Here is a 27,937-nt window from a genome sequence, read left to right as displayed (position 1 = left end):
TTCACTTTAATATTAACCATCCTTCCCCTGAGGAAAGAAAAGCAACTACTTGCAAAATTCATAATTCGCAGATAATTCAAGCCCATTAAAATAATGGAAACTTTATTTGCATGAAAAACTTGTTTACAATCATTAATAAATGAAGAATGAACCATTTGCATTTTCCTATTTCATGACACTTATGAAAAATGTATTAAATAAATATTTGTGAACAGCTTAAGGTAAGGCAAAATTTAAGATAAAGCCCCTGTCCGTTGTTCACAATTTTTGAACATGGCTCACGCTGCAAACAAGTGAAAAAATTCACTAAAGAACTTGAACAAGATGTTGCATGGGTCATTGAATCACGTCCTCAATCCAAGAACCCAAGAGTAAGTAGTTTTGTGCTCAACCATATACAATAACTTTAAAAGAGTCAATCTATTCAGAGCAAAACTATGTACAGTTAATACCTTTGATAGAAGCACTTTGTTAGTATTGTGCAATACATTTATAAAAAATGGCTTCAAATTCCATTTCTCAACCATTTGTAAAGTGCTACTATCAATTCCCACTCTGCTTCCTGACGCCGTGCCACGACAGCGCCGCGGGGCCGCGGAGCGGGGCCAGGCCAGCTCACGAGTCACCAACGTCACAAACCTACTGGTAAACACAGACACGAACGTCACCGAGCCCAGCGCGGGGCTGCACTCCTCCCAGAGCGACCAGGCATCCCCTGGGGCCGTGCCAGGTCCCCGCTGCAGTATCCTAAACACCGGAACACAATGGAAAACTGGCGTTGCAGTGTGGTATGAGCTGGGTACAGTCACTGCAGAGCATGCTTGCGGTGGGGCAGCGCGGTCAGAGCGGCGGGTTCTGGCCCTCGGCCTCCAGCTCACTGCTGCTGGGGGCGGGGTGCATGGGCAGGATGTCCAGCTCGTCCACCTGCGGCGTGGGGTGCATCACCACCAGCTGGTCCTGCGGGATGTCTGCTGCCGCCGCCGCCAGGTTGGTGATGGATTTGCTCTTCACACACTGGAAGTCAACGTGCCGGCTCTTCCCCTCCTCCTTCTCCCACGACATGCGGATGAACGGCCTCTGCACGTAGTTGTAGATCACCTCCGGCCTCCCGCCCGGCCGCTTCTTCACCTTCTCCTTGTACGTGGGGTAACCTGGCAAAGGCAGGAGCACAGCAACATCAGCCCTGACTGCACAGAGCACAGCAACATCAGCACAGCCCTACAGAGCACAGCAACATCAGCACAGCCCTACAGAGCACAGCAACATCAGCACTGCTTTACAGAGCACAGCAACATCAGCACAGCCCTACAGAGCACAGCAACATGAGCACTGCACAGAGCACAGCAACAGCAGCACTGCCCTACAGAGCACAGCCCATCGCCACTGCTGGGACACAGCACAGCAGCCACTGGCACTGCCAGTGCAGATGGTTGTGCTGTGTCCGAGTCACCTCTCCCTGTGCCCCAACAATAATGTCCATTTTACATATTACTGCAGGGCACCAGCATCACGGTTTGGTGCCACAGCTGTCCCTTGTCAAACCAAGAAATGCCAGCAGAAATAATCTGCTATTAGCCAGCATTACAGGCAGGGCCAGTTCTCATTTAGCTAAAAGGCTCCCACCTTGTTCAGCTGAAATTAGTTATTTTAGGGCTCACCAGTTTAAAAGCATTCGCTTTTTCTTGGCAAATTACAAATGTAACTATGACAACTTGGTGAGTGAATGATAGAAATCCTGCTAATTATAAAGGCTGGATTCTAAAATATCTGGGTCAGCAATCAGAAGAAAAATGTAATGCAAAGAAACCCAGTTCTTACATTCATGATAAAAATCAGATTACTCAGTCAGATATTACAGAGCAGCCTCCTAACTTACAAGATGTTTGTTTCAGATCAGTATTTCTTTGCACTTCACTGATCCACTGGACAGTTTTGTACTTCCTGAAAGAAAATGTCTGCCTGCTACTTAACACGACATTTCTCATTTCACGCCCCGGAAAGGATACAGCCCAGGAACACAATATCCAAAACTGTACAAACACCTTGTTACTTCAGACAAAGCACAGAGAAGATTTTGTGTGGGAACTAAAGGGCAAAGGGCATGAGATGCAAGTCTTGAAGGCACTAAGAAAGCACTAAGTTGTAAGTAGAAAGCACTAAGTAGAAAGCACTAAGTTGTCTGCACAGAGCCCACAGCTTGGACACCAGTCTGGAGGCCATAGTCAGGTTTTCTAGCTGCGTACCATTCCCCCTCTGGCCATTCTGTCACCCAGCCTCAGTAGGAAAGACAACATTGACCCCTTGCCTTTCCAGCTACAGAGAAAGCCATACAGCAGAGAAGTGCAGCAGACCCTGAAGGCCAAAGAGGGAGAGCACAAACAATGCTTCCCTTACCTTCAATGCCCAGTCGGATCTTCTTGAGCCCCCTTTCCTTCAGAACTGATTTGGCCACGTCTCTGTTTTCAATGTATTTGAAGAATCTATACAACTTTGTGCTGTAAATAACTAAAAATACATTTTAATGAGAAAAAAATCCCTGTATCCAAATATTAACCTTCTAGCCTTAAAACACCAAAGTTTATTTTTTCCACTGTTTTGCTTTACTCCAGTATTTTTATTTCGGAAGAGGGGAAGAAATTCAAGAACTCTAGAGAAAAACAGCTGAAGATACCAGGGAATGGGTTGGGTGCACATCTTGCAGGGCAGTACAGTCCATTTACAGGTGCTTAAACTCATCATCCACACAACTGTGATACTCCAAAAATAGTAACACTTGGTTTTTTTCCTCAAAAAAACCTCTAGCTGTTCTCCCACAGTCAACATGACTCCTACCCATTTCCCTCCTCAAGCTCTTCCTAAAGAAGTATTTTCTTCCTCCTCACTGGCTAACAATACCTTAATAATAAAAATTAGCTTCTCTTTTAATTATGTTTGAACATAACAAGCAACATATACTTCTGTGAAACAAAATATTAAGCAGAACTACCCAAACTAAGAGGTTTATTTCTGTACAAGAACTTTAAATCAGCGCATTCACTGCTACCTCTACCATGGCATGGCTTGGTGGGAAAAATGAGGATAAACTTACTTTGTGAATACTCCTCTCCCATTTGGGGGGGATACTCTTCATCCCAGTCAACAACATCATCGTCTGTCAGCACAACAATGTGGCACTCCCTCTCCCCACTTTGGGCACTGGCTACCATTAATGGCAGAATCATTTCTTCCAGGTAAAACTCAAATTGCTTGCGAGCACCATCATTTGACAATTCATGCATGAGAGCACCTAGAAGAAAATTTCAAGCAGAGGCACATTTGAGAGCTTGGTAAAGAGATGAAGGCAGCAATAAGAAAGAGTAGATCTGTTTATCTCATAGTATTACTGCAGACAGGTGTAAAGACACTTAGTCTATGAGCTTATGTAGGTTCAGACCTTGTTTGAATATTTACCAGCCTGTCCTGCAGGTATTAATATAGTGTTGGGCAGACTTTGAGACCTCCTGTGCGTTTCACTACTGCTAAATATTTGGTAACTGTGCAAGGCTGCTCTTGGTTTTCCTAAAAGAAACATCATTTAAGCCAGTTGCTGGGAGAGTAGAGCACACAACCTATGTTTCATAAGCAGCAGCTTAAAACCAAAGCTTCTCAGAGCCCCCAGGGCAGGAGCTGCTAAATCCCTGTAAGGACAGAGAGCTCGGGCGTGGGACAGGGGGGATGGCCCCGCCAGGGAAGGCACAAGAAGGGGTTCTGCACAGCATTCCCAGCAGGAATGCCACAGGCTGGCCCTGCACTGCACACACAGGGAGAGCACAGCAACCAGAGGCACAGGCCAAGGCTTGGGCTGTGCTCAGGGGTGAGGGAGCTGGAGAGAACAGCACATGCTGGGAATCCTGGAGCAGCCCACTCCACCCGCAAAGCTGTGCTACTGCCACCAGGGAGACAGCCCCATTCTCCTAAGCAAGGAGCTGAAAAATGATCCTCCCTGTCCTCTGCAAAAAAAGGTACCACTGAATGTTACTGTATCTGTACTGCAAATGCAATCATAGAGCTAAGTATTCCACAGGGTGACCACGGCAGGGAATGAGATGCTGAAATATCAGACATTATTTTTCAAAGAGCATAAATCCATTGGTTTTAAGGCTTTATTACATAAGAGATAAAAAGGGATGGATTTTATTCATGTAGTGCCAGCCATCTTCCTTATAATAAAGGACATGATTTAGAATCAACACACACACCCTTAAGTCAATTCGTATAACTCAAATTATTTTAATAAACTCTGTACTTACTCAGATCTCTGCATTTTATAGTACTATACTCAAAGGAGATACAGAGATAGTCACATGCTTCCCTCAGCTCAGGAATAGATATCCCATCAGGACAGCGTATCACCCCAGTCTTGTAGTAATCCTGCAGGATGCACCAAGAAAAAACACAATGCACAACATCCCCCAGAAGAAACACTACATCATTTCATTCATGATGCCTTCTCCACAAAGAAAGCCCCCAAAATGTAATACAGCAACAAATGTTAAACTTTGTGAATCTTCCTGTCCTCGAATTTATCAGTTTTCAGAGTTGCATTCAGAGCAGTGAGTTCTGGTTAAAAATGTTATTTACGTGACAACTATTAATACTGATAATTTTTGCTGTCTTTTATCTGTACTTCACTGAGCTCTTCCCATTCCAAGGCTGCCAACAAAGCAGTCCAGCAGCTCGACTTCCTTGTGTGGATATTAAATAAGGGGCCATTTCCATCTCAGACTGAAGTTTGCTTTACTCCTGTTAGCTGCGTGAAGTTCACTTCCAGTATTCTGTTTCACCTAATTTAATTTCATCTCTAGAGGGGCAGAATATACTTGAATTTGGTGAACTAAATGCACAGGAAAAGGTGAACTGATTGCTGGCAGCAGTAATTTTTGGTTTCTTTCATGAGTGCTTTCTCTCTCCCTGTCACATGTTCATGTCTAAGAAAAGGGGGTTCATAGCAAGCATCTTCCCCCCTCTAGTAAACAATATAAAGAGCAGTATCTATGCCATCCACAAAATCTAGATATGCAAGCTGGGTTAAACCAAGAGGTTTTACTTCCTAACAGTGCTTGTCCTAACAGTATTTGCCCCTAAAAACTCACCAGAATAGCACGAAACACAGTAGAACCAATTCCTTCAGCAACTTCATACTCTCCTTTTTCATTGGGCCGTGTAAAGTTGTGTTCTCTGCCTGATCCAAACATCCTGCTCAGGAATGAAAGTAATTTGGGTTAGAATTCCTCACTATGGTTTTCTTGTTTGTAAGTAAGAAAAAAAAAATGCAAGAAACTGTAGAGAAACTGCAGGGGAAAAGCAGTGCATTCTGTTCAGTTGGGATTATGTTTTTCACCTCATGAAGTGACTCGTCTTTTCTGAGCACTCTACAAGAAATAATATTTAGAAAAACTAACAGCATACAGGCTTAAGGCAAATAATACATTCTTATTATAGCTACTTTTACCTCCCAAGCTGCTCCTGCTTACTGTCCTGCAGACTGACATTGAGGGAAAGTGGGTTTATAAATAACCTGCGTGTTAGAGCACTATTTCCGTCTCTTTATTAACCTACTTTTCAATTAGCAAAAGATAAAATAAGCTTGTTCCTTGAACCAATCCCAAAGGGAGAATAACTCAGCATCACGCACGCACGAAAAATCCAGTGCATTAGGCAGCACCACTTACTCTGAGGCTGGCCATGGAAAAGGAAATTATTTCATTCTTTTCAGCTGATACACTTGCAGTCTGTCTGGATATTTATATGTATGCATGTATTGTATAATATACAAATGCTTTAAATCAATTATTTAATTCTATTGATTCTTACTTCCATTTATTTCTTTCGACAGTTTAGACAGAGAAGCATTTCTTGCCTTCTCTGTGACTCACCCAACTTTTCACAAAACAGGGATCCAAGGTACTATTAATCCCACATTGCAGTGATTTAAACAGAGCAGAAATTGTTTAATCACATTTATTAGCTGTAATGTGGCAAAGAGATTTATATATGTGTATTTTAAATATGATTATATCATGTGCTGAGAAATAGCTGTATTTTAATGAAAAAGCCAAATCCAAAGTGACACAGACAAACCTTTCTTTTCTTTCTTGAAGCAAGATTTTAAGTGGTGCCCTCTGCATTTGGACAAGACAAAACCAACCAGAATTTGAGCCAGTCAAGTGTTGAATCTTTTCCCACCAAGCAAACACGCTAAATATGTTGCTCATTATAGTTTCTACAGAAAACATCACACACATATTGCAGACTTGCATTCAAGTGTTGATCATTTTGAGTATTCAGCCTCTCTGCTGAGTGGCTCAGGGCTGTTACACTGATTACTTGACATTTCAGAAGATAAATGGGCTGAGTTTGAACATTGTCAGGGTAGGCCCGCTAAGCAAAATAAATTCCTTCAAGATTTTCCTTCTTGCTGTTTTGAAAGAGACTGTCTACACTCACTATGCCACTTTGTTTTATTAAGCACCTAGCTTGAAAAATGAGGAAGAGTGAGGCAGACTGAACATAGAAGCAATGCCCAGGAAGACAGAAAGAAATGGGAACATCACAAAATGGTAATCTATTTATCATCTGTCATCTCAAGGTAATAGACATCTCTTGGCTTTCCTGCCAAAACCAGAGAACCTGCATTCAATTTTTACTTAAAGACATTTGTAAACTGGTAATATTTAACATTAGCAAGATCAGCTGCAGCAATATGAGTCCAACAGCTATTCAAACAGTTTAAATAACCAGCTCTCTACAACAGTTGGGGACTAAGGAAAAAGCCAAAACCAAAAGAGATACAAACCTGCCCAACATTGTGTTAGGTTGTGCAGTGAAGATGGAAGGATCTACAACAAATCTGGTGTTGTCCACGATGAGCGTTACTCGCTCAGAAGTTCTGACGTTCCGAGCTCCCTCTTTGCCGTTTTCATACACAAACACCATTTCCCCACCAGCCTTGCAGCTGCCATCTGAGCTGGACTGGCTGCTGTTCCTGCTGCTGGTGCCCATGCTGACAACAGAACCATTGGGGGACGTCTTCTGGGGCCGGGGGCTGCTGGGCCGAGATGAACTGTGATCCTTCTCGCGATCTTTGGTGGAGACGAGGTGGAAGGAGAAAAAACAGGAAATTAAATTAGAGATTTACAGGGGTCCTACGTAGTTTGCATCTTTCTGGGCACCAAACACATCCATTTGAGAAGTTACGTACAAATTATTTTGGTTAAATCTATTCTGGTTAAAGAAACCTTCAAAAATAACTGCCCATTTATGAGATTCCAAAGTCTGTGTCACCTCAACATCAAATCCACCTCACCTTCCCCAAAAGTCTTTACAAAGAAAATTTACTACTATAGTACTGAAAAAGGAATTCAACATGACACAGAAGCTATTGCATCACAGTTGGTGCTACAGCTCAAAGAAACAAAACCATATTTTGTCACTTAAAAAAATCCCTATTTCCTCTATTTCCAAATACCTAGACCTTACAGAGTTAAGGGGATGTATTCAGTCAATTATCTATAAAAATTGGATTGTTCTTGTGATTTTGAACTAAATAAGAGCATAATGCAGGAACACACACAGCAGACTGGAAAAAAGTTATAGCCTATCAAAGAAGGGTATTCCCAGCCCAGGGCACATGTAAGAAATCTGTATGTTGTGCCATCAGCAAACAACACTTTTCATTGTATTCCTTTAACAAAATAGTACTCAGATTTGGAGAATTTTAATCCTGCGATGTCAGAGATCTGCACACACCAGAATGATACTGTCTTGTTGGTGAAGTGACATTCCTGATGCATGGAGTGAGCTGAGATTCTGCTCTTTCGTGGGATGAGTCACGAGATCTGTCACTGGATCTGCGCCTGTCCCTCGATCTCTCGTGTCCACCACTCGCACCATGGAGGCTCATTTTGGTGTAGTCTATTCCTTTAGCAACACGGGATGAGGTGCTGAAAACAGAAATAAGGGACAGGTTCAGCATTTCAAAGTTTCAGAGACATTACACATCTAAATTTTCAAGGCATTCACACTCCATGGAGATGTTTCCAAGATTAGGATTATCCAGCTCCATTTTCTTTGTTGTACTCGTGTTTGTATTTACAGTTACTTGGAACATTAAGTAGGCAGCAGGAATTACCTGTTTGCTGCTGTGTGATTTACAGAGACAGCGCCTGATCAGCTGAGCCTGCCTGTGAAGACGGATTCACACAAATCTCTTTCAGAATTGGTAGGTCAAATACAAATGAGCATTTTATTTTGATTCTTGGTGTGAAATTAAATGTTCTCAAAGAATGAAATTAGAAGTTAGGGATCTTTTTTTTTTTTTTTTCCCAATGCAACCTATTTTAGCAAAACCTTCTCAGGCCACAGGCTGACTTTACACTTCTCCTGCAACCTGCCCTTTGCAAAGGTAGTCAGTCTTAGATGAGGGCACACATCAAGACACACCAGACAGGAGTTTGTTTCTGCACATTCTGTTTTAAATTTTCACTTATTCTTGGAAAGAACAATAGGAAGCCACTACAATCCAGACATGAACTATACTATCAAAGCCACAACCTACCAGACTGTCAGTAACAAGTAGGATATTTGCTCCCAACCAGCAAATTTAATATAATAGTTATAATAGTTTGAAATGTTTTAGACTGTTATCAAGTTACATTACTCAATTTAAGATATCAATTACATTTTGCAATTATTAAACCAACTAACAAAACTAATCAGTTTTGAGTTCCCACAATTCTCAAAAACTATCTAAAAATTAAAAATCAATGTGCAACAGCTATTGTTTAATTTACCAAAAATCGTTATATCTTCTATTTATAGTCTTGAAAAGAGACAAATTTATGTCTGGACAGCACAGACATGTCTGTATCCCTGCACCCCACCAGAATTCCTAAAGCAGATCTTTGCTGTTTACCTTTCAAGTGTGGGCACGACAGTACTCCTTATTTATGGGTTTAACTGAAGAAATTCCCAAAGCCTGGGGTAGTGGATAACCCAGACAGACACCTGACAGCTACAAGGTTTGCCAGACAAAGCAGTCATGATTTCCCAGAGGAACCTCAATGCCCCACTTGCTTGCAGCCTGCAAATCCCATAACTCCTGCCAAGAGACCTGAAATCATGACTGCAGGAATGCTGCAGGAGAACACAGAGAGCTAAGAATGACGGCCTGGCTAGGACAAGCACAACCAATAGACAAGCAGTCACCGGACAAGCAGACTGAGCAGTGTCCTCTTTTTAGGTTGCTTAGAAGCAATGCTAAAAAAGATAATCAAGGCTTTCCACCAGCATGAGATGTTGCAGTTTCAGGTTTCAGAGATGGATAAGAAGAGGAGCTTAACTGAGAACAAAAAGGCTGTGACAGATGAGCATTTACCACAAGGCAAGGAGTCAGAAATGTACCTCTCACTATGGCACACGAGCTTCTCCCTGCCCTGCTGGAACGAGGGCAGGATCTCCTGTTGACAAAGCACAAGTTTGGTGCAGAGGGAATCTACTGCAATCCTGGTTTCTGCCAAGCTTAAAATATGCTGCAGTAAGAAATGCATCTTTGGGATGTGGAGTCAGCCAAAGGTCTATTGAATAAGGGAAAAGAACTGCAAGCCTTGCTTCTGGCTGAAAACGCTCAGATTTACAGTCCAAGAATAATGATCCAAGCACTTCCATTAAAAGGAAATTTCCTGAGGACTTCCAATGCAGTTCTGAAGGTATTAAAATTTATAACATTTCAGCACAGCTAACATGTCTCCTTACTGGTTTTACCTCTCTATTAGAGAAAGGCAAATTCTTTATTTTGAAAGTGAAATGTGCAAAAGTTTGCAAGAGTGACATCTGCAAACCTCCAAAAAAAGCCAAAAACAATATCAACAATTTGGGAAAACCTTTGCACCTTTCCTTTGAGACACATATACACATACATAATGTAACCACTTTATTAGATACAAAATATGCCCATAAATTATTAGAAACATGGATTACAGTCTCGAATTCAAGACCGAAGTCTAGCCCCAGTTTAAACATGACCATATTCATTAGTACTACAGCCAAACTTCCAAAAAATGGTGATTTTTTTTTTTTAAGAAGCTCTGTATCTCATCTGTGCATTTATATTTGCATGCTAGGGTACAATCACGTGTGCCACAAAAGCGGGTGTGTATGTGTGGAGTACTCAAACACCTACATAGCAGTCTGTGACAAAACATCTCTGCAAATCCCAATAAAGCCTCATGTGACCAGGCCTCTGTTGAAGCACAGCTTGATCCTAGACCTGATAACATTTCCAACCATGCTGTGAGAAAACAGAGTTTTGCAGGTGTCACATTTTATAGTATCAAAATGCATGACTCACTGTTTCTCAGAAACTAAAGAGCTCTATTTGCTTTAAATAAGGGAAACACGCTAGAAAATGAAACTGAACCACTGTAATGGGATGCAGGCTTATCACACATTTTGGCAGAGCAAACACAAATTCCCCTTTAACAGAGAAGGCAATTAAAATGTGATTCTTAATCCAGAAAACCATCTAAAGCCCCATTAGCCTCCAAGCAGTGACTCAGAGTTCCCAGTGAAGCAGGGCAAACCCTAGTTAATAATCTCTTCCAGGAGCTGATAAGAACAGGTGCTACAGGAAGCGACACTGACTCAGCTGGCACCACGCTTCCTCCTGAGCCGTGCCCAAAGGAAGGGCCATGGCAGGCCCAGCTGTACCTCCCTGAATTCCAACTGGAGCTACTTCTGCTTTGCTGCCAGCAGCCAGCAAGCCTGGAGGAGAGGGGCAGCGCTCCGAGATTATCTATCCTGCTCCTGCTGCCAGCCACGGCCATCCCTGCCGAGCCTGGGCCATCAGCTCAGCTCAGCACGCCACACTGGAGAGAGGCGGAGGCTGCCAGCTGGAGGAGGACACGATCCTTGAATAGTAAATCAACTGCTTCTGAAACAGACAGATTAGCCAATAATTTCAAAGGGCTGTTCAAACTGCAGCTGGCCACAGCACTCACTTGCTTACTCCTATGTTGTACCTTCCTCCTTTGATGTTCAGATTGATGATAACTGTGAGACTGACACATCATCTCTTAGCCACAAGACACAAGCCAGAATTGCAAGGTTTTTGAGAATTCAAGCACTATGGCTTGAGAAAGAAACTGGCTGAATCATGAATCTTCATTCACCTCAGTAACAGCCACCTAAAATGTCAGTCTCAAATCTCATCACTGTTGAGTCACAGGTCACAAAAAATAGTTCTTTGATCTGTTGGATATGCAGCCGACAAACTTGAAGTTCCATGTGTTCAACAGCATGAGCACTTGGATCAATGCTACCCCTTAAATACAACTTTGCTCTGCAGTGAACAAGACAACTAACATGAGTTTAAATCTGAACAAAGAGATAATACAGAGGTGGAGCTTAGCATGTCAAAATAGACAGGCATATCACAGGCTTTACCCTGTGATACCTGACCAGAAAAGTTGTATCCCTGAGCTGCTCTATTGTTACTCTGAAAAAGGAGCTCATTTGTGGCCAGCACATATGAAAGAAGACCTGTGACTTTTATTTTCCGGCAAAGAAGCTTTAGAAGAAGTTGCAAGTGTCCAAAGAAAAAGGAAGACATCAGAACTACCAAGAAATTTGGATTTATTTGACAGAAGGACTTGGTCACCTCCTCTTCTCCCCCTATAATAAAGCCAGTGGGGCCGGAGGTTGTTTCTGCAGGGAGCACACAAAGCCTTCACTGCACATCAGCAATGTGAGGGACTAAGGACAAACGTGGCCCCAGTGAGGAAGGCATGACAAATCGGCATTTCCTGGGAGTTCCACAGCTGTGCTGTTGCAGCTTCCTTCCCATCTACACCATGGACATGGGATGGACCAAAGCAGAGCTGCCCTGTTTGAAGAACAGGCAGACAGGAACTCCTGTGGTCCACAAAAGCACCACACAGACCACACACACCACCAGGACTCCTCTGACAGCAGTGGAACACTGCAAGTTCCAAGTTCATTGTCTTCACCCGAAATCTCAGCCACAGCACCCAGTGGAGCCTGCACAGAGCCTGACTTAAAGCCTCCAAGAAAGAGGTCTGAAGCTACAAGGATCATCTCACCCTGAAAAGAAGCTTTTGCAAAGTCAGCTTTCCATGGATTCCTCAGCTGATGACCACCAGCTGCACTCCAGGCTGTGGATGCCATAAGGCACAGCCCCAACCCCTAAGCAGAATTTTCTCCTGCCTGCTGAAGGACACATTACATTTAATTTTAAAGTGTAAGAGAGGAAAAAGAACAAAGAAAACATCATTTTAAACCCTCATCCCTTCATTCACTAAAGCTGGGAAAAGCCCCATATATGTAAGGCCACCTAGCACCCAAAAGTTTATGAAAGGAAAGAACATCTTGCTTTATCAATTAATTTCCTACAGAGAAAAAAAGAAACAAACCCCCCTACTCCCCCACAATAAACAAACCCAAACCAAACCAACTAAACAACCTCGTGAATATTCATGTCTTTTGGCAATATTCACAAATTCAATACTCATTTTTCCCGGTTTCAAAGGAACATTGGAACATGAGCACTACACCCATTCAAGAACTTTAGGGCAGTCATAGAAATTATCTTCCCCCACAGACAGGGATCAAGGAAGCTCTGTCTTTGTAAGGGAATGAGGCATTTTCTTTAAAAGCAGTTGCCTCATGAAAAAAAAACCAAATAAGCTCAAGGTTTTATTTAAGCAAATCTATTTAATATGATGTGAAGGAGGGAAAAAAAAGTACCATGAAAATGGCAACTTGTCATACTGGTAATGCTTCCTATTTTTGTAGTTAAGGGAAGAGCTGTTTTTAAAAAATGTAAATGCTCTTCAATTTAATGATGCTTTGGAGTCATCTGTGGAAGAAGAGCTTCAGTTTGTCTTTATACATAACAACAGATTGCTTTGAATATATTACTAATTATTAGAAGAAGTCATTAGACCGAATTAATCCTACTGCCAAAACAATTAGCTTGTATTCCAACATAAAAGCTCCATGTGCATCCTACTGAATACTGCCAATAAATACACTTGTTTTATACAACCAGCTCGTGTCTACACAGAATTATGGTGCTTAACCAATATATTTATTACTCCCAAACCCATCCTAAAACCTTAAATAAACGAAAAGAACACAGCAGTGGAAATTAACCGAGACTTTCACCATTTCCCCCCCATCCATCTTCTGATACTTACATTAACTCACCTTAAAAAATAAACTTAGACCCATCCTTTGCTAGGGTGATTCCCATAATCAACACTTGTAGAATCAGGCTATGGAGCTTTATCTGTGCACTAAGTTACAGCTGCCATGCTCCGAGGCTTTAGAAGAAATCCCTTCTGCTCATCCTGCCAGGACTTACACAACGACAGCGCTTATGCCCCTCTTCCTCCCCCTCAAGCCCGTTCTTTGTCAGCAGACATTTCAATTGACCTGTGCACACAAAGGACAGCACTTTGCCTTTTCCTCATTCTTCTCCTGAATAATGCCCACACGTTATTCCCGTTAACAAATACGCACCTTCCTCTCGTGTCTATCAGGGAGGAAACACAGAAGCATGGGAACAATTTCGGAATCAGAGCACAAAGGAATTCTGTTCCTTCCAAAACGGCAGCTTTGAAAGCCAGATCAGCATCCTTTGGCATTACTTATTAAGTTCAGCATATTTGATATTTCCATCACGTCTTCAGTAGTCCACGGCACCGTCAGCGAGCCTTACTTTTCCCTCCATCGCAGCCGCTGCAGGATAAGCGCCCGCAGCTCTGCCACGAAGCGCAGGAAGCGGGAGCGCCGCTCGCACAGCCGCCGGCTCCGGAGCGGGCTGCCGGCGGAGCCTGACTCAGCCATGCGTGCTGCGGCTGACGTGTGACCCCGCGGCTCCGCGGGCCCGCAGCCATTGGCCGCGCTGCGAGCAGGGCCAGCGCCGCCGCCGCCGCTCGCCCGGTCCCGCCGGGACGAGGGCACCGCCGCTTCCCGCACGGCGCATCCCGCGGGGCCGGGAGCGGCCCCGACAGCAAAGCACGCGAGGCCGGGCACGCTCCCATTGCTCCCGTTACGTCTGCCGGCATTAACACCGAAAACGAATTCACCTGACAGAGTTCAAAGGCAGGTACAGCAAGAGCCTTTTGAGAACGAGACAGCACAGCCTCCATTTTTGAACTACGAGCACCCCTCTTCCAGCAAGTTTAAGCTAGGGGAAAATTACTCTCCTTTGTAATAACTTGAACATCGTTAGTATATAACTGTATTAACCGGTACATTTACCGATCAGAAATCATTGTGCATTTTCACATCAATAGGTCATCAAGGTGAGCCCTCCAAGCACAAAAAGCAACACAGCAAATTAGTACACAAGTCCGTAACATTTTCTAAAGATTTTTTTGGCGGGAGGATAACTAGGCACTATGAGACAACTTTCTTTAAATTATTCTTTTGAGAATGTCTGCAGGCTGTTTCAAGGAGTCAAAATAACTGAAGGAATAGCTTAAAAATAAGTCCTACAATAAATAACAATCAAGACGTCGTAGGGTGGAAATTAACACATGATGCTAGCTGAAGAAAAGAGGAGGATTGTTCAGCAAATGACTGCTGCAATAAAGAGGGAAGTCAGTAGGAAAAACAAGAGACTTGTGATTAGAAAGGCAGGAGAACATCGGCACTCCAGGCTGAAGAGCCAGCTCTTTACACATGAAGGAAGATTTCTGCTCATACAATTTCAATTACCCAAACCAGTGAATTTTCTCCTGGTTTTAGGGTCTTGTGATGGTTCACACAAGCACCCTCCCCATGCCCCAGGGGAAGAATAACCATCAACCTCGCAAGCCCTTTCTTCCCTTCAATATAAGCCAAGGAAGACATGGCTGTAATAAGCTGCATGAACAGCATGCTGGAAAAACCTCTCTCAGGCACTTTTTGCCTCTGATAGAACAGTCCCCCAGCAGCAAGAGAAAATGCCCTGGTTCCCTAAATGGGGTTTCTTCTCCACAACAGAATTAGGATGTGTTTTCTTCTTTACTCCCACATCAGGCAGAAAAAACATGCCATGGATGGACTGGCTCCCAAATCTCACAAAACCACCCCTCAGGACAGGACATGCACCCATGAAAACCTTACAGAGACCCAGTCCAGAAGCCACACTTGACTTGGGGCTCCATGGAAGGAAGCCCTCAGAAAGAATTCTCACTGATTAATTTGGGGGCTGCCACGGGATCTTCCTTCAGCTCGAAGCAGAAACTCTGTCAACACTTTCCACCCTCAAAATTCTTTAATATTCACATAATTCTGGTCTTCAGTGGGTTCTCTCAGCCATGAGTAATGTACTTCTTAGTAATGCAGTTCCATTTCAGGAAAGGATCTCATGAGCAGAGTCTTCAGTTGCCAAAGGGATTTCTTAAAGCAGCAAGGACTTAACCTTTAGGAGGGAACACATTCACACCTTATGACTTCCACCAAGCTCCCAAACATAAGACTTTCATAAAAGAACGTTAGTTGCCTTTATTTATGTACCGATTCCTGCTGCATTTTCAACACGGATGTTAAATAAAAATCAAACTAAGAAACTCAGAGCAATATTATCCTCCTTAGAACTGGAAAGGGCCTCCATTTATTAAAAACCAGCTTTAGAAGTTCAAATTCTAAAGAACTGGGACCAAACACAAACTATGTAGTCATTACAGTTTCCATTCTCAGAGGTACAAACAATGAAGTGTTGTCCATAAAAAATTGTAGTTCTGAGCATAATCACCTCTGAAGTGCTTTGTGTCCCAATTAAGTGTGTCAAAGTCCACCACAAGGTGCTGAAGAAGTTCAGGAAGATTTAGTGTGTGCTTTTGCCCTGGAAGTCGCTAAGTTTCCCTTCTCAGCAGTGTCAATAAGCTGTCATTGCAGACATGAAGGGTGTCAAAAAGGCAATCAAAACCCCAGTCCTCACAACTCTAAGATCACTCACTATACACTGGGTACCTTGCAGAAGATGAACACACTGGTGTTTTTGAAAGCTATCACTGAGTGCAGCCTATTTTTCTGGATTCCAAGACCAGCTCTTCCCAGCCCACCTCAGTTTCTCCTGAGGGCTTTCCATCCTGGTGCCTACAAAGCCTGGATGAGAAGATTTTGATCTGCCAGTGCCAGGCTGCAATTAGGCATGTTTGCAGTGACTGAAAGCAGGTGATGCACAGTATGACCTGAGCCCCTGGTAAACGAGGCCTCATTATTTTCATGCCATGCCTTGGGCAGGCCTGCCCCATGCTGCAAAATGTTCAACGGCAGAAATCACAGGAAGAGAAATAAAACCTGTCCCACAGTGGAAAACAGATTATACATTCCGATATCCTTCCACAGATGAGAAAGGAACTCTTCTGGTGATGCTTCATGTACTTCACAGAATGCTGAGGCACGTGGTGCTTCCATTCACAACCCATGAATGCATCCTCCCAGCAGGCATAAACAATACTGGGGGAAAAAATCCCAGCAATTAGCATCTGCACAACAATTCCTCATCTATGGACAAGATTTAAAAAGCAACTGAAGATTTTCAAAGATCCAAGAGTCATGGGAACAGAATCCAAGCAGAGTCACGTTTTGTTCATAAATGTAGTAGTGCAGGTAAGACTTTGGATCTAATAATATCTAAACAGAATGAACAAATAAGAAACTGTCAAAAGGGACTAAAACAGAAGCAGACTTAGAAATATCCAGGACAAATCATGAAGAGGCAAATTTAAGCCAAAGGTTTCTTCACCACAACTCCAGAAAAAGCACTCAGTGCAAGAGAATTAGAATTAAAGTCTTCCCACAACAAAAACTCCAACACTATAGAAAAATTACATACGGGAAACTAATAACTGCTGAAAATTAGAATAAAAAGTACAGAACAGCAACATCTAATAATGAAAATATGAATTCAGAGAGCATTTATTTAAACCTTCACCACTATTAATTCAACGTATGGTTCCTGAACATTTTCTTCCTTCTTATTCAGGTACTTAAATAAAAAAGCATCTGCAAGAATTTTCTGTAACAGCTTAGACAAACAAGACTGTTTGTATGATTATTTAGTCATCTTTAACACCATATAAACTCATCCTGACAGGCTCTGCAGATTTATACCAGGGATCATATGCATTATATTTTTAGTCCTTATTTTCCACATCTCTCCCTTCTGAGTTTTCCATTCCATTGCCCATCTCAGAACAAGTACGAAACAGGACGAGAGAAAACAAAAGTACAGCTTGGCAGATTTATAAAACTGGACACTCACTAAACTAGAAAGAACAGGATATAATGTACAAGGACTCAATCCATTCCCCTTTGGACAGTTCTGCTCCTTGTCCTCGGCCCCAGACAGACCTGTGGCTTTCCTTGCTGCCACACAAGCCCTACACACAGGGCTGCTCACAGCCCTAGATTATGTTTTCTACGAGTCAAGAAAATTATCTAACCTATTTTAAGAATGTTAAGGCTGAAGGATTAAACACTCCAAAGCACAAAGAAGTGACAAGCTAAGAATCTATCGCCTATATTACTTCTCTGTTGAGATTATTTATTACAAAGCTCTTATTTCACCGTTATGTTTTCCAAACCAGAAGTACTCTCTTTCTCGATGATAACAAGGCGTATTTTGAGTAAGACAAACAAGACTGGAGTATTCAAACCTTTTAACATAACAGTTCCAGTTATATTACTACAACTTATGCTTCCAGATGCATTTTTCCCCTCACACTGTATTTTTCACATAGACTTTCACTTGTCTGGATGAAAAAGTGTCAAGTCAGAAACTACAGTAATATGTCCATATTCAGCCACACAAAATCCAATTATTTTGTTCAGGCTTTTGAATAAAGTACACCATTTTCCAATAATTAGATTCTCTGAAGTAATCCAGTATCTCAAAGGAATAAGGTAACAAAATATTTATCCTTATTTATCCCTTATTCCATTACAACGTCAAATTACTATTTAGATTCTCAAAGACTTCCAAAACCACTTTATTTGGGGAAAAAAAATTTAAATTATCAGATGTTAGCTTGAGTACTACATCCCTAGCATACAGTTTCCATAAAAATGCTGTTCAGCATTGGAAACAAATTGTGTTTTGCCAGAAATATGTCCACTAGCTGCAATTATCTTTGAGGCATAGAATTCCTACCTTTTGATGTGTGACCCTTGAATTCAGATTGCATGAAAAGATCAACAGTAGCTTTTCTGAAAAGCACAGGCCATGGATGTCCTTGAGTTAACTCCTATCTGCATCCAATAATCTTTGAAGAAAGCTGCAGAGCTTTTTATTGAAACATTTCCCCAACATAGATAATCCACCCCAGACCACACATGGTCAGACACGTGTCCTGTTCCTCTGGGTTGGATTTACCCAGCTGCAGCTCCCAGCTACCACACTTTATTTCAAACTTGCCTGCTGATTACAGCTCATCACCCTAATTTCTGTGAGTGATCAAGAAGTCATTCTTTAACCTTTGGGTTTCCCCTGTCTCAGAAGACACTCAGCAGCTCCTGGACCTTCAGGGAAGTTGTTGATTAGAGGCAATTCTGCACTGCTGACACCAGACTTGCAGTAACTCCACTGCCCACCCAAGAGCCCTTCTGACCACATGTTGTGGGCGACTTGTGTTCTCCGCTCTCCCTGAGGTGGCAGTGCCACATCCTTGACAGGTGACAAACACGGCCATGTCCTTGGCAGGAGACAAACCAGGCTGTGTCCTTGGCTCCCTGCTGAATTCGGTCACACAGAGCACGCGGGTGTTTGCAGGTGTCAGACCCCTCAGACCTCGCTGCGAATGAGCCCCTTTCAGTCCCCAACAGCCCCATCACGGCTCGTCTGTCCCCTACCAGTCTGAGGTTCTGTTCCAGACGCCCGGTCATGGGAGGTCCAGAGCTGAACCGCCTGGACTGGGCTCAGCAGGGAACCGTGGGGGCAGTGTCCGGCCTCACTCCACACAAAGCCCATCCTACCCACACTGCTCACTGCCGAGGCTGTGCCACACGGGAATCCTAAAAACATCAGCTGCATCAGCCACCCCCAGACACCTGAACAAAAACATCAGCTGCATAGAGCTACACCCCTCAAACCTACCCTGAACAAAAACATCAGCTGCATAGAGCTACACCCCTCAAACCTACCCTGAACAAAAACATCAGCTGCATAGAGCTACACCCCTCAAACCTACCCTGAACAAAAACATCAGCTGCATAGAGCTACACCCCTCAAACCTACCCTGAACAAAAACATCAGCTGCATAAAGCTACACCCCTCAAACCTACCCTGAACAAAAACATCAGCTGCATAAAGCTACACCCCTCAAACCTACCCTGAACAAAAACATCAGCTGCATAAAGCTACACCCCTCAAACCTACCCTGACCTGCAGCACCAGCCACCCTCCTCTGGTCTGCCTTAACCACTCCATTATTCACAGCACAGGCCTCTAATTACATGGGTCTCCCTGTGAGCCTTTTAATTACTGCTGCATTCTTTTGTCCTGCCCTCTTGAATTTCTCACAGTCATTCAAGAATTAATGGCAGGAAAATAACCCACAGTATTAATTGCCTAGAGAATACTTTGGACAACACTTGAGTCCAGTTTATCTGCATCTGTACAAGTAAAATGTGAAATGAGTTGCTGGTACTGAAAATGCTCCTTAGCTCTTTTCCTATCATCTTGCCAGTAGGAAAGCTTGAATAACTAACAATTTTAGCTCGTTTACAGAGACGTTTCAGTTATATTTAGCACTTCTAAAAGGGCAAAGTACTTGAAAGATACACACTTATTTGGATGCTTAAATATCTTTCCAGCAATATGTTTCTTCTCATACATTTGCAAGGTGACTAACTGCTTTGCTTAGTTCATTTTTGAACACCGTACACTGGAAAAACACTAATTAATTTCATCGTTTTGTCAAATCAAGAAGCATTTAAAAAAAACATTCTTACTGTGAGGGATGCAGGCAAAAGCAAGATATGACACACAGCTTAACAAAGGAAGTGCTACAGAAAGTGATACTGGCATGCAAGCAACTATTAGTTCTCACCATGGACTAGCTGACATATTTTTAGGGATGTAACTCCTAGCAAGCACCCCCAAAAATTCATATATTTAATCACTCAATCAGTGTTTTGATATGCACACAAGGCATTTAGGTTTGCTTTTTTTTGTTGTTTTGGTTTGTTGGTTTTTTTTAAGGACTAAAATGCAACCCATGGCAAAACAAATCGAAGCACAGATTGGGGAAGCTGACAAATCAGGTCAGAAAACACCTTTTAAAATAATTAAGAAGCGTTCCTTTGAAGAAGAATTACAACGTTTATGACAGGACTTGCCACAACCAGATACAGTAGCCTTTAGGATGGACTTTGAGTGTGGTTTTTGAGATGCAATAGATGGGACACAGCACCTACCTTGAATGTTTACAAAGTTTACGAGGTCTATTATGCAATTTCCGATCCCAATTCTCTGGATCACTGGAGTTACTGTCATAAGGATGAGGCCGTCCTGCCATTCCACTGCCAGCTTCCTCACACTACTGCTCTGAAAAGCACACATGCAGCACTCACAACCTACATTAAGAGAGCAGTGTTTACCTTTAAGTAATGCCACACAGGAAAAAAAGTCAGACATGCAGAATTTAGTGTTGTTAGGTTTTGATTTTTTAAACGCAGATTACAGAAAAACAGGATTCGCTGAAGCAGAAATTGCATGACAATAATGTTTTACACATTTTGCTGATACCTGCACTAAAAAGAGTATTTTGTTATAAAAAAAATATAGTTCTATAAATGCTGGCAGGCAAATTCAATTTTGCAACAATTAAATTCACTGTGTCCAAACAGAAAAGTCACTGGTTATAAAACACAAGACAAACATATCATGATTTTCTTTCAAATATATAAAGTTAATTCAAAGGAGGATCCCAAGTGGAGAACACAGACCAACAGTTTTACAATTTGAATGGCTGACCAAGAGGAAAACAGAATTAACTTTTATATCTGAGTCCTCACTACAACACTGAATTAACAGTAATCCTTAGAAACGCTTGATGTGGTCCATTTTCACCGACTTTTGCAGAGAAGTCACAAAAACTTAATTTAAATAGATATAATAACTACCCTTCCTTAAGTGGGGTCTGATGCTGTGTTCAACTCCTTTTAGAATTCCCTCATAGCTCAAACCACCCTGTGACTGTCAGCAGAGACAGCCAATCTCCACAGGCTGGTGTTCAATCATACCTCTAAGAGGCACCTGTGGTAACACAGTTGGATAATCCAGAACAACCTGGTTACAGAAACTATAAAGCAGCCACAAGTGAGCAGCTGATGACTGCACAACATCTGGAAAAAATTGAATTACAGATAGATAAACCCTCCTAGTAATGGGAAGTCTATTATGTTTCTTTTCAATTTTAAGCTACATATTGTGGAAACATCGTCTCTCTACCTCACCCCACCCTTAATAGACTTGTATTACATTCAATGAAATTTATCCTACGTGGAAGTGAGTCCCAAAGCAACTGAGATTCCTTTAAAACAAAGTTACTCCTCAAATAAACTGTCCTTTAAGTCATGGAAAATGAAATAGCTCTCCTGGCAAATATAGATTCTCCTGCTAAGTTTAAACTCAAAAGTTTTAGTTACAGGGGAAGAGAACAAGCTTCTTTAAAATGTTGGTTGCATCCAAGTTTTGCCTTCATGTTCAGTTTCACGCAAGCAAACAGGTTTAATACAAAGTATACAGTCTCCACCACAGGGTTGGGTCTTTTTCCTGTTACAGCTTCTATAATTAAATGCACTTTGATTGGAAGACTCCTACGGTCAGGTGTCCATATAGAGTCAGGAAAAGGAAAAAAAACATTTTATTTAAAATTACAGGAAATACTCAACTTTCTCATATTAAAAAAAAAAAAAAATCCTGATAAGCATTTCATTGTGTATTACCTGGAAAGTCAGGTTAGCAAAGTACAGTCAGTATGTGAGGATATTACACAGAGAAGGTTGTAGGATCTGCATACATTTATCAGGAGAAACAAGGAGAAACCTACAACCTGTGTCAGAACAGAAAAAGTATTATTAAGGAGACCAGGGGAAGGAAGGCTGGTTTCCAAACCCAGGAGCTGTCGTTCCCAACTCAGGTGCAGCACCAGGCACACAAGCCATACAAGCACAAAGACACTTTTTATCCTGAGCTGAAACAAACCGTGTTCATTAGACTGAGCCTCTCCAGGCAGGTACACAGCGAGCCTGGCTGCCCATGGCAACAGCAGCCTGCGCACCAGAGCCAGGAGCAGCCCTGGCCAGGGACACCACAGCTCCCACTGCGCCATCACCCACCTCTGCTGGCCCTGCTTCACTCCAGGCTTTGCCAAAGCACCACAGCAGCTCGTGGAGCACCACATGTTTCTTTACAAGCTTTCGTTTCTTTCCACAAACCTTCTGTTCCCTTTAAAACCATCCAAGAGCATTACAGACACCTCACCCTCTCAGGTACACACCAAAGCAGGTGCCTTAGGACAAAGAGGCACCCAGCACCCAGTTCTGATTCTTTGCATAGAGGCCACTATTTGAATTTCCCTTTTGCACTCAAAAGATGTGCAAAAGCTGCTGTTTTTATGAGAACTGCAACTGAAAGCAAATTTAAAGCTACTTCCTTAAATTGTCTCACACTCTGCCTTCTCCCCATCTTTCTTACAATGAAAATTCAACAGGAAGATGCAGGTCCACACACACTTGAAGGAAAACGCCTGTTCAGAGCAGGATCAGCTCCTCCACGTGCTTTGCTCTGCAGCTGAAGCCCTCAAAAACAAGAGATGCCACAGAAGGACAGAAACAAACAAATGGAACTGCCTCCCATGAACAACAGCACTCCCAGCTCACAGGGAACCCCAGCAGTGCCACTGATGAAGTGCCAGGCTGGCACCCAACTCAGAACCAGGGCACACTAATGAAAACAAGAGAAACAATCCCAAGTGTCCAAAGCTACATCTTGGGAAACTTCTTGTTTAGTTCCAAGCATGTCACGCCATGAACAGTCTTCCCTCCAGCCTCCACTCCAAGACCTCAACAATTAACACTACTCTAAAAAACAATTTGCTGTAACACAGCCAATTTTTTCTCCTTGACCACAGCTGATAGTGCTTTTGTGCAGATTATAAATAAATGTACTTCTCAATTTTAAGTTTTAACAAACCTTTAGACTAAAGACTATAAACAAAGAACTCTTTTGTTTTGCTCTGTTGAAAAGAGTTTCTTTTTTTCAATTAGAAAATGCTGTATAAACTCTGAAGTAACTAACCAGTCATCCTGATTAATTTTTAAACACTTCTGCAAACCCATTTTTTCCTGCAGCAAAAAAATAATGTTTCAGCTGTGGTTTGTTTTGTTTGGTTTTTTTTTTTTTTGCATGGATTCACAAGGCAGGCAATAAACAAAGCATGTTTTGAGGAACATTCTGACCTTGTGTACAAGAAAAAAACAAAAACAATCCCTGCAAGAGTACCTGGCCCCAAATACTATTTTAAACCTTCCATGAAAACAAGGAACCACATCTGAAATGCTAGTGAAGGTGAAAAGGCACTGGGAGCACACAAAGAATCAAATCCAAACACCCTCAGCAGATCACACAACACTGGCCTACTGGCCAAAGTGGTCGACATTCTGATTAGCTAATTAGTAATCCTCCAGGTGTAAAGAATGATTTCATACCCTTCTGCAGAAAGCAAATACTCCAGAGAATCATCACAGGGAATAATAGGAAATCAGGAAGCAGACTTCAATTTTCAAAGCTTTCAGCACAGACAGCTAGAACACTTCAGATTTGCTAACACCAACTTGAAGCCAGAATCAGCACTAATTTATGAAAGTTGCAGGCTACTGAAATACAAGGGAATTGTAAAGAGCCCGTGGCTTTGACAAGTTAAAAGTCAATGTGGTAGAGCCACCCCAGACATTGCAAAATACAGTAATTAATGTGTTTACAGCACTACTTAAGGAGCTCATGACAGGATGTATCATACACCAATTTGTGATAGATGTTGGACAGATTGTTTTTAATAATACTCAAAGCATATTCAGTTCTGTGCCATGACCAAACAGAATGCACAAAGGTTGCTGAGCAGATCAAGCAAGATTCAGACATCAGGTGCCGGACAGAAGTGGACATGCACTTCTGTGAGAAGCAGGACTTGCATTTTTCAAGGCACTGCAGGCCAGGAGGGGGTAGAAAATGCTCCTTGGAAATCTTTCAGCAAAGAAGTAAAGCTAATCAAAACCAACATCAGTGCATTTCCAGCCAGCCAGTCACTCTGTAATTGCTGAGAATACCTGTAGGCTGCAAAAATCTGGAGTCTTACTAAAAATGATGATTACAATACCCTGCAATTTTGAGGCAGAGAGCCAAGATGTCTTCTGGCCACCAGTTCATCAGGTAGAACAAAGATCTGATGGCTCCTGCTGTCAGTACTGAGGAAAACATTCAAATAACTAACATGTAATACTTCAGGCATCTACTCAGCTCTGAGCTTTAGCCAGAAGCATTTCCAAAAGTAGGACAGGTTTCAGAAGTTCCTCTGCTCTAACCTGCTCCCTGGAAAGGTGACCCAGGAGAATCAGGAAGCTCCAGCACACAAGTCACCAGCAAGGACAAAACCTGGCATTAGTTGTGACAAAGAAACTTCAAGGCTCAGATTAAACATTTAGACTTTCTGTAAGGGGTGACAGTCTGCTGTTCACTGCCTCTCGTCATCAAAGCACAAAAGCAGCAGCAACAAAAAGGAACTTCCAAGTCAGATTTACTGGGAATGCAAGCACGGTGACATTACATCCTAATTAAGAAATACAGTTCAAAGGACACATGCTCATAATGCAAACACCACATACCATGGAAATCCATACCTGTCAAGTGAGTTTCTTGCAAACTACTGTGCAGACATCAGTCACAATTCAGCCACATAAAATAGTTTTATAAATCATCATCACTGAAATGTTATCAAACTGACACTGATTAAAGCCCAGCTCAGAGACATCCTTTGCAATACAGACTCAGCATTAACACAGCAGGTCAGCATTGAAGCTCCTCTTAATGAGCAAGTGGGGAAAACAAAAAGGAAAAAAATAAACCTCAGCAGGAAGCTGGTGGTATTCCTATCTACAGCAGCATAAACAACAGATATCTAGTGACTCGCCTGCAAGCTTTAACCTTTTGATTCCTAAAGGGAACACGATGATAGCACAGCTGTTAGACGCTGGAAGCCTAAAAAACAAGAGGCAGATGACTCCCAGCTCCGCCTCGGTACGGGGGCTCATTGTGTGAAAGCTGCCAGCTCCACCTGTAAAAAGCCCAGCGAATGCAGCAGCTTCTCCCTCCAGAAGCAGAGCCGTGGCTCTCAGCGCAGCAAAGGAGCAGAGCCCAACTCCTTGCCATTGCCACTGGTCCCAGCCCTGGTGGCCCCCCAGCACACAGAGAGGGGCAGGCACAAGCATCCATCACCCCTGGCACCAGGGATGAGACGCAGGGCACCAGAGCAGCAGCCACATCTCCTGAAGGAACAAGCAAGGTCTGTACCCATGGCTGTACCCAGCAGTGACAACACATCTCAGCAAACAAGAAAATTCATACACACAGTTTTCCACACCTGAAATGAAGTCTAAGTTAGCTTTTAAACATATTTTAAAGAGATAGATACTTTCATTGATAAGCAGCGTTGCTAAAGGAAAGCTGTGCTGAAAGGAGCTGGCACAGAATGAGGTTCTGATTTTTGTGTATGAATACAGGACAAAGCAGCCCCAGCCTGACGCACACAAGCTGCAAAAACACACAGTTTATAACAAAGTGACAGAAAACCCAACAGTGATGACATCTGTTACTAATTTAACACACAATGTCATCCACACATCAGCTGCTCACCATTTTCAAATGCAATTGTGCCTAAAAGGAAAAGTGAGCTTTAAGAAGGAATTTAATGTGGGATGTGAAAGCTGCTTTAGCTTGTTGTCTCTCTTAACCCCTGGGTTCCCTGGCATTAACACACAAACATGCTGGAAACACTTCCCAGAGCAGCCTCACACAGCACCATCTGCACAGAGGGCAATGACAAGCACAGGCAGGACGCGTGATGAGGTTTGGAGACAGAAATGGTACAAATCCAGGGGTAATACTCAATGGCTTTTGGCAATCTGGGTCTTCAGAGGAAAAGAAAATAAAACCTCTGTGATGTTTTGCAAGAGACTCACTCCAAGACACACTGACAGACCTGCCAAACACAGCGCAACAGTCTTCCCTAACTACAGGGCAATGGATTAAAAAAAAAAAAAAAAATCCAGCTCCTTTTGACTGTACTTGTGTTCAAGCTATAGAAATTCCAGGTATCCAACACGAGATGATGCAGAGACACGTGTTTCAGCTCAGAAAAAAGATAACAAGTATGTACCACCAGGTTATGAACTCTGAATAGCGAGGTTGATAATCTGAATTGTTTCTCTGGGACACTGGGGTTCTCTAGCAAACCTAGGAGGAAAAGAAAGTATCTTCCAGGAAAATGATCCACAAAGCTAAAGCAACTACAGAGCCAAGTACTCTTTAAACGAATCACTGAAGGTGATCCGTGAAGAATACAGGCAAACAGAAGTAAGGAGAACAGCGTCAACAGTCAAAAGGCTACTGAGAAGCCAGATTTTAAGCATGTATTCGAATTTGTAAGAGGCAGCCAACAATAAAAAACAAAAAGACACAAGGCTCAACCACTGCTTTGGACAAAGAAGCCAGACAAGTGACAGGAACAAACCTGGGAGAGGTCTATGATGAGCTCGATCCAAATTCTGAAAGAAAAGGGTTCTAAAGTGACACACTGGATGGGACCAGAGATAAAGAGGAAAAAGATGCAGACATGGTAGCTACCGACAAAAGTGAACGTAAAGAAAAAAACTTATGACAGGCAACTGCAACAAGTAATTGTACTATGACAGATTTATCATATAAATAGCCAATATTTTCTACAAAAAAAATATGGTAACACGGGAAAAAAAATCATTAAAATACTGGACTCATCATGAAATCGTTTGAGAGTGTAAATGACTGCTCAGGAATTACACGACGGTTGTCAGGCACCACCACTGTCTCTGCACAGGCCTCACAGCGACTGCAGGTGCTACCAATAAACACCAGCGGATGAAAGCCAGGGATCGCAGCCGTGCCCAGCCCGCTCACGACACAGAGCTGCCGCGGCATGGGGCAGGCGCAGGCAGATCTGTCTGCGGGGCTCCGGGGCTGCGAACACCGCAACGCGGCGGCGGGCGGCAGCCGGGAGCTGCCGGAGCCCCTCCTCAGGAGGCATTCCCAACCCACCTGGACGCGCTCCGGTGCCACCTGCTCCGCGGGGCTCGCACTGGGGCGATCCCTTCCGATCCTAAAGGCTCTGCAGCAGGGGAAGCGGCGCCGGTGCGGCCGCGGGAGCCCCGGGATGCCGGGCCGAGGGGTGCCGAGGGCCGCCAGCCGCGCCCGCCCGCCCGCACTCACCGGCTCCGGCGCGGCCGCTCCGCCAGGCCCGGCGCCGCCGCCACCTCTCGCGAGAGCCGCCCCCGCGCCGCGGGGGAGGAGGCGGCAGCACCCGCATCTCGCGAGACTCGCGGGGCGGGGCGGGGCGCGCGCGGGACGCCGTTGCCAGGGAGCGGGCGGGGGCGCCGTGAGGGGCCGGGGCGGGGAGAGGAACCTGCAGCCTGTGAATAAAAACCGCGGCGAGTGACATGCATTAACGAAACCGAAATCGCAACAAGTCACGTAGAAACAAGCTACATCCCCCGCGCAACCCTCCGCCGAGAGTGGGGGCGGCCGGTCTGAGGGGCCGGGGCGGTGCTGGAGAGAGCGCCGCCCGACGGCCGC

General features: G+C 43.3%; 1 protein-coding gene across 12 annotated transcripts; it reads right to left on the bottom strand.

Moving 5' to 3' along the window:
• Positions 1 to 67: 67 nt before the first annotated feature.
• On the bottom strand, positions 68 to 27,659 carry BTBD10 (BTB domain containing 10). Of its 12 annotated transcripts, none has more exons than XM_038136934.1 (10): positions 27,575 to 27,591; positions 26,844 to 26,877; positions 20,470 to 20,628; positions 7,789 to 7,982; positions 6,836 to 7,121; positions 5,133 to 5,235; positions 4,290 to 4,410; positions 3,089 to 3,286; positions 2,395 to 2,505; positions 68 to 1,151 (listed from the first exon to the last, which is right to left on the bottom strand). In XM_038136934.1, the coding sequence occupies exons 3-10, from the start codon at positions 20,568 to 20,570 to the stop codon at positions 841 to 843; spliced, it is 1,425 nt and encodes a 474-aa protein (XP_037992862.1). In that variant the 5' UTR covers positions 20,571 to 20,628; positions 26,844 to 26,877; positions 27,575 to 27,591; the 3' UTR covers positions 68 to 840. The 12 variants fall into 12 exon arrangements, with proteins under 12 accessions (XP_037992862.1, XP_037992859.1, XP_037992864.1 ...); XM_038136931.1 differs by lacking the exon at positions 27,575 to 27,591 and adding an exon at positions 27,404 to 27,568; XM_038136936.1 differs by lacking the exon at positions 27,575 to 27,591 and adding an exon at positions 27,404 to 27,568 and having other exon boundaries at positions 20,470 to 20,594.
• Positions 27,660 to 27,937: the final 278 nt, after the last annotated feature.

The sequence above is a fragment of the Motacilla alba genome, chromosome 5 (genome assembly GCF_015832195.1).
Source record: "Motacilla alba alba isolate MOTALB_02 chromosome 5, Motacilla_alba_V1.0_pri, whole genome shotgun sequence".
Taxonomy (NCBI): Eukaryota; Metazoa; Chordata; class Aves; order Passeriformes; family Motacillidae; genus Motacilla; species Motacilla alba.
Note: the sequence above shows the minus strand (reverse complement) of the source record. Positions and strands in the feature narration are given on the sequence as shown.

What these genes read in the sequence shown, in the direction of transcription:
- BTBD10 (XM_038136929.1), bottom strand. Translation starts at nt 13,703, where the DNA reads ATGCCAAAGGATGCTGATCTGGCTTTCAAAGCTGCCGTTTTGGAAGGA. An exon ending in CCTAACACAATGTTGGGCAG is followed by an intron (nt 5,236 to 6,835) that starts GTTTGTATCTCT and finishes ATTCCTGAGCAG; the next exon opens with GATGTTTGGATCAGGCAGAG. An exon ending in GGGAGAGGAGTATTCACAAA is followed by an intron (nt 2,506 to 3,088) that starts GTAAGTTTATCC and finishes ATGTATTTTTAG; the next exon opens with TTATTTACAGCACAAAGTTG.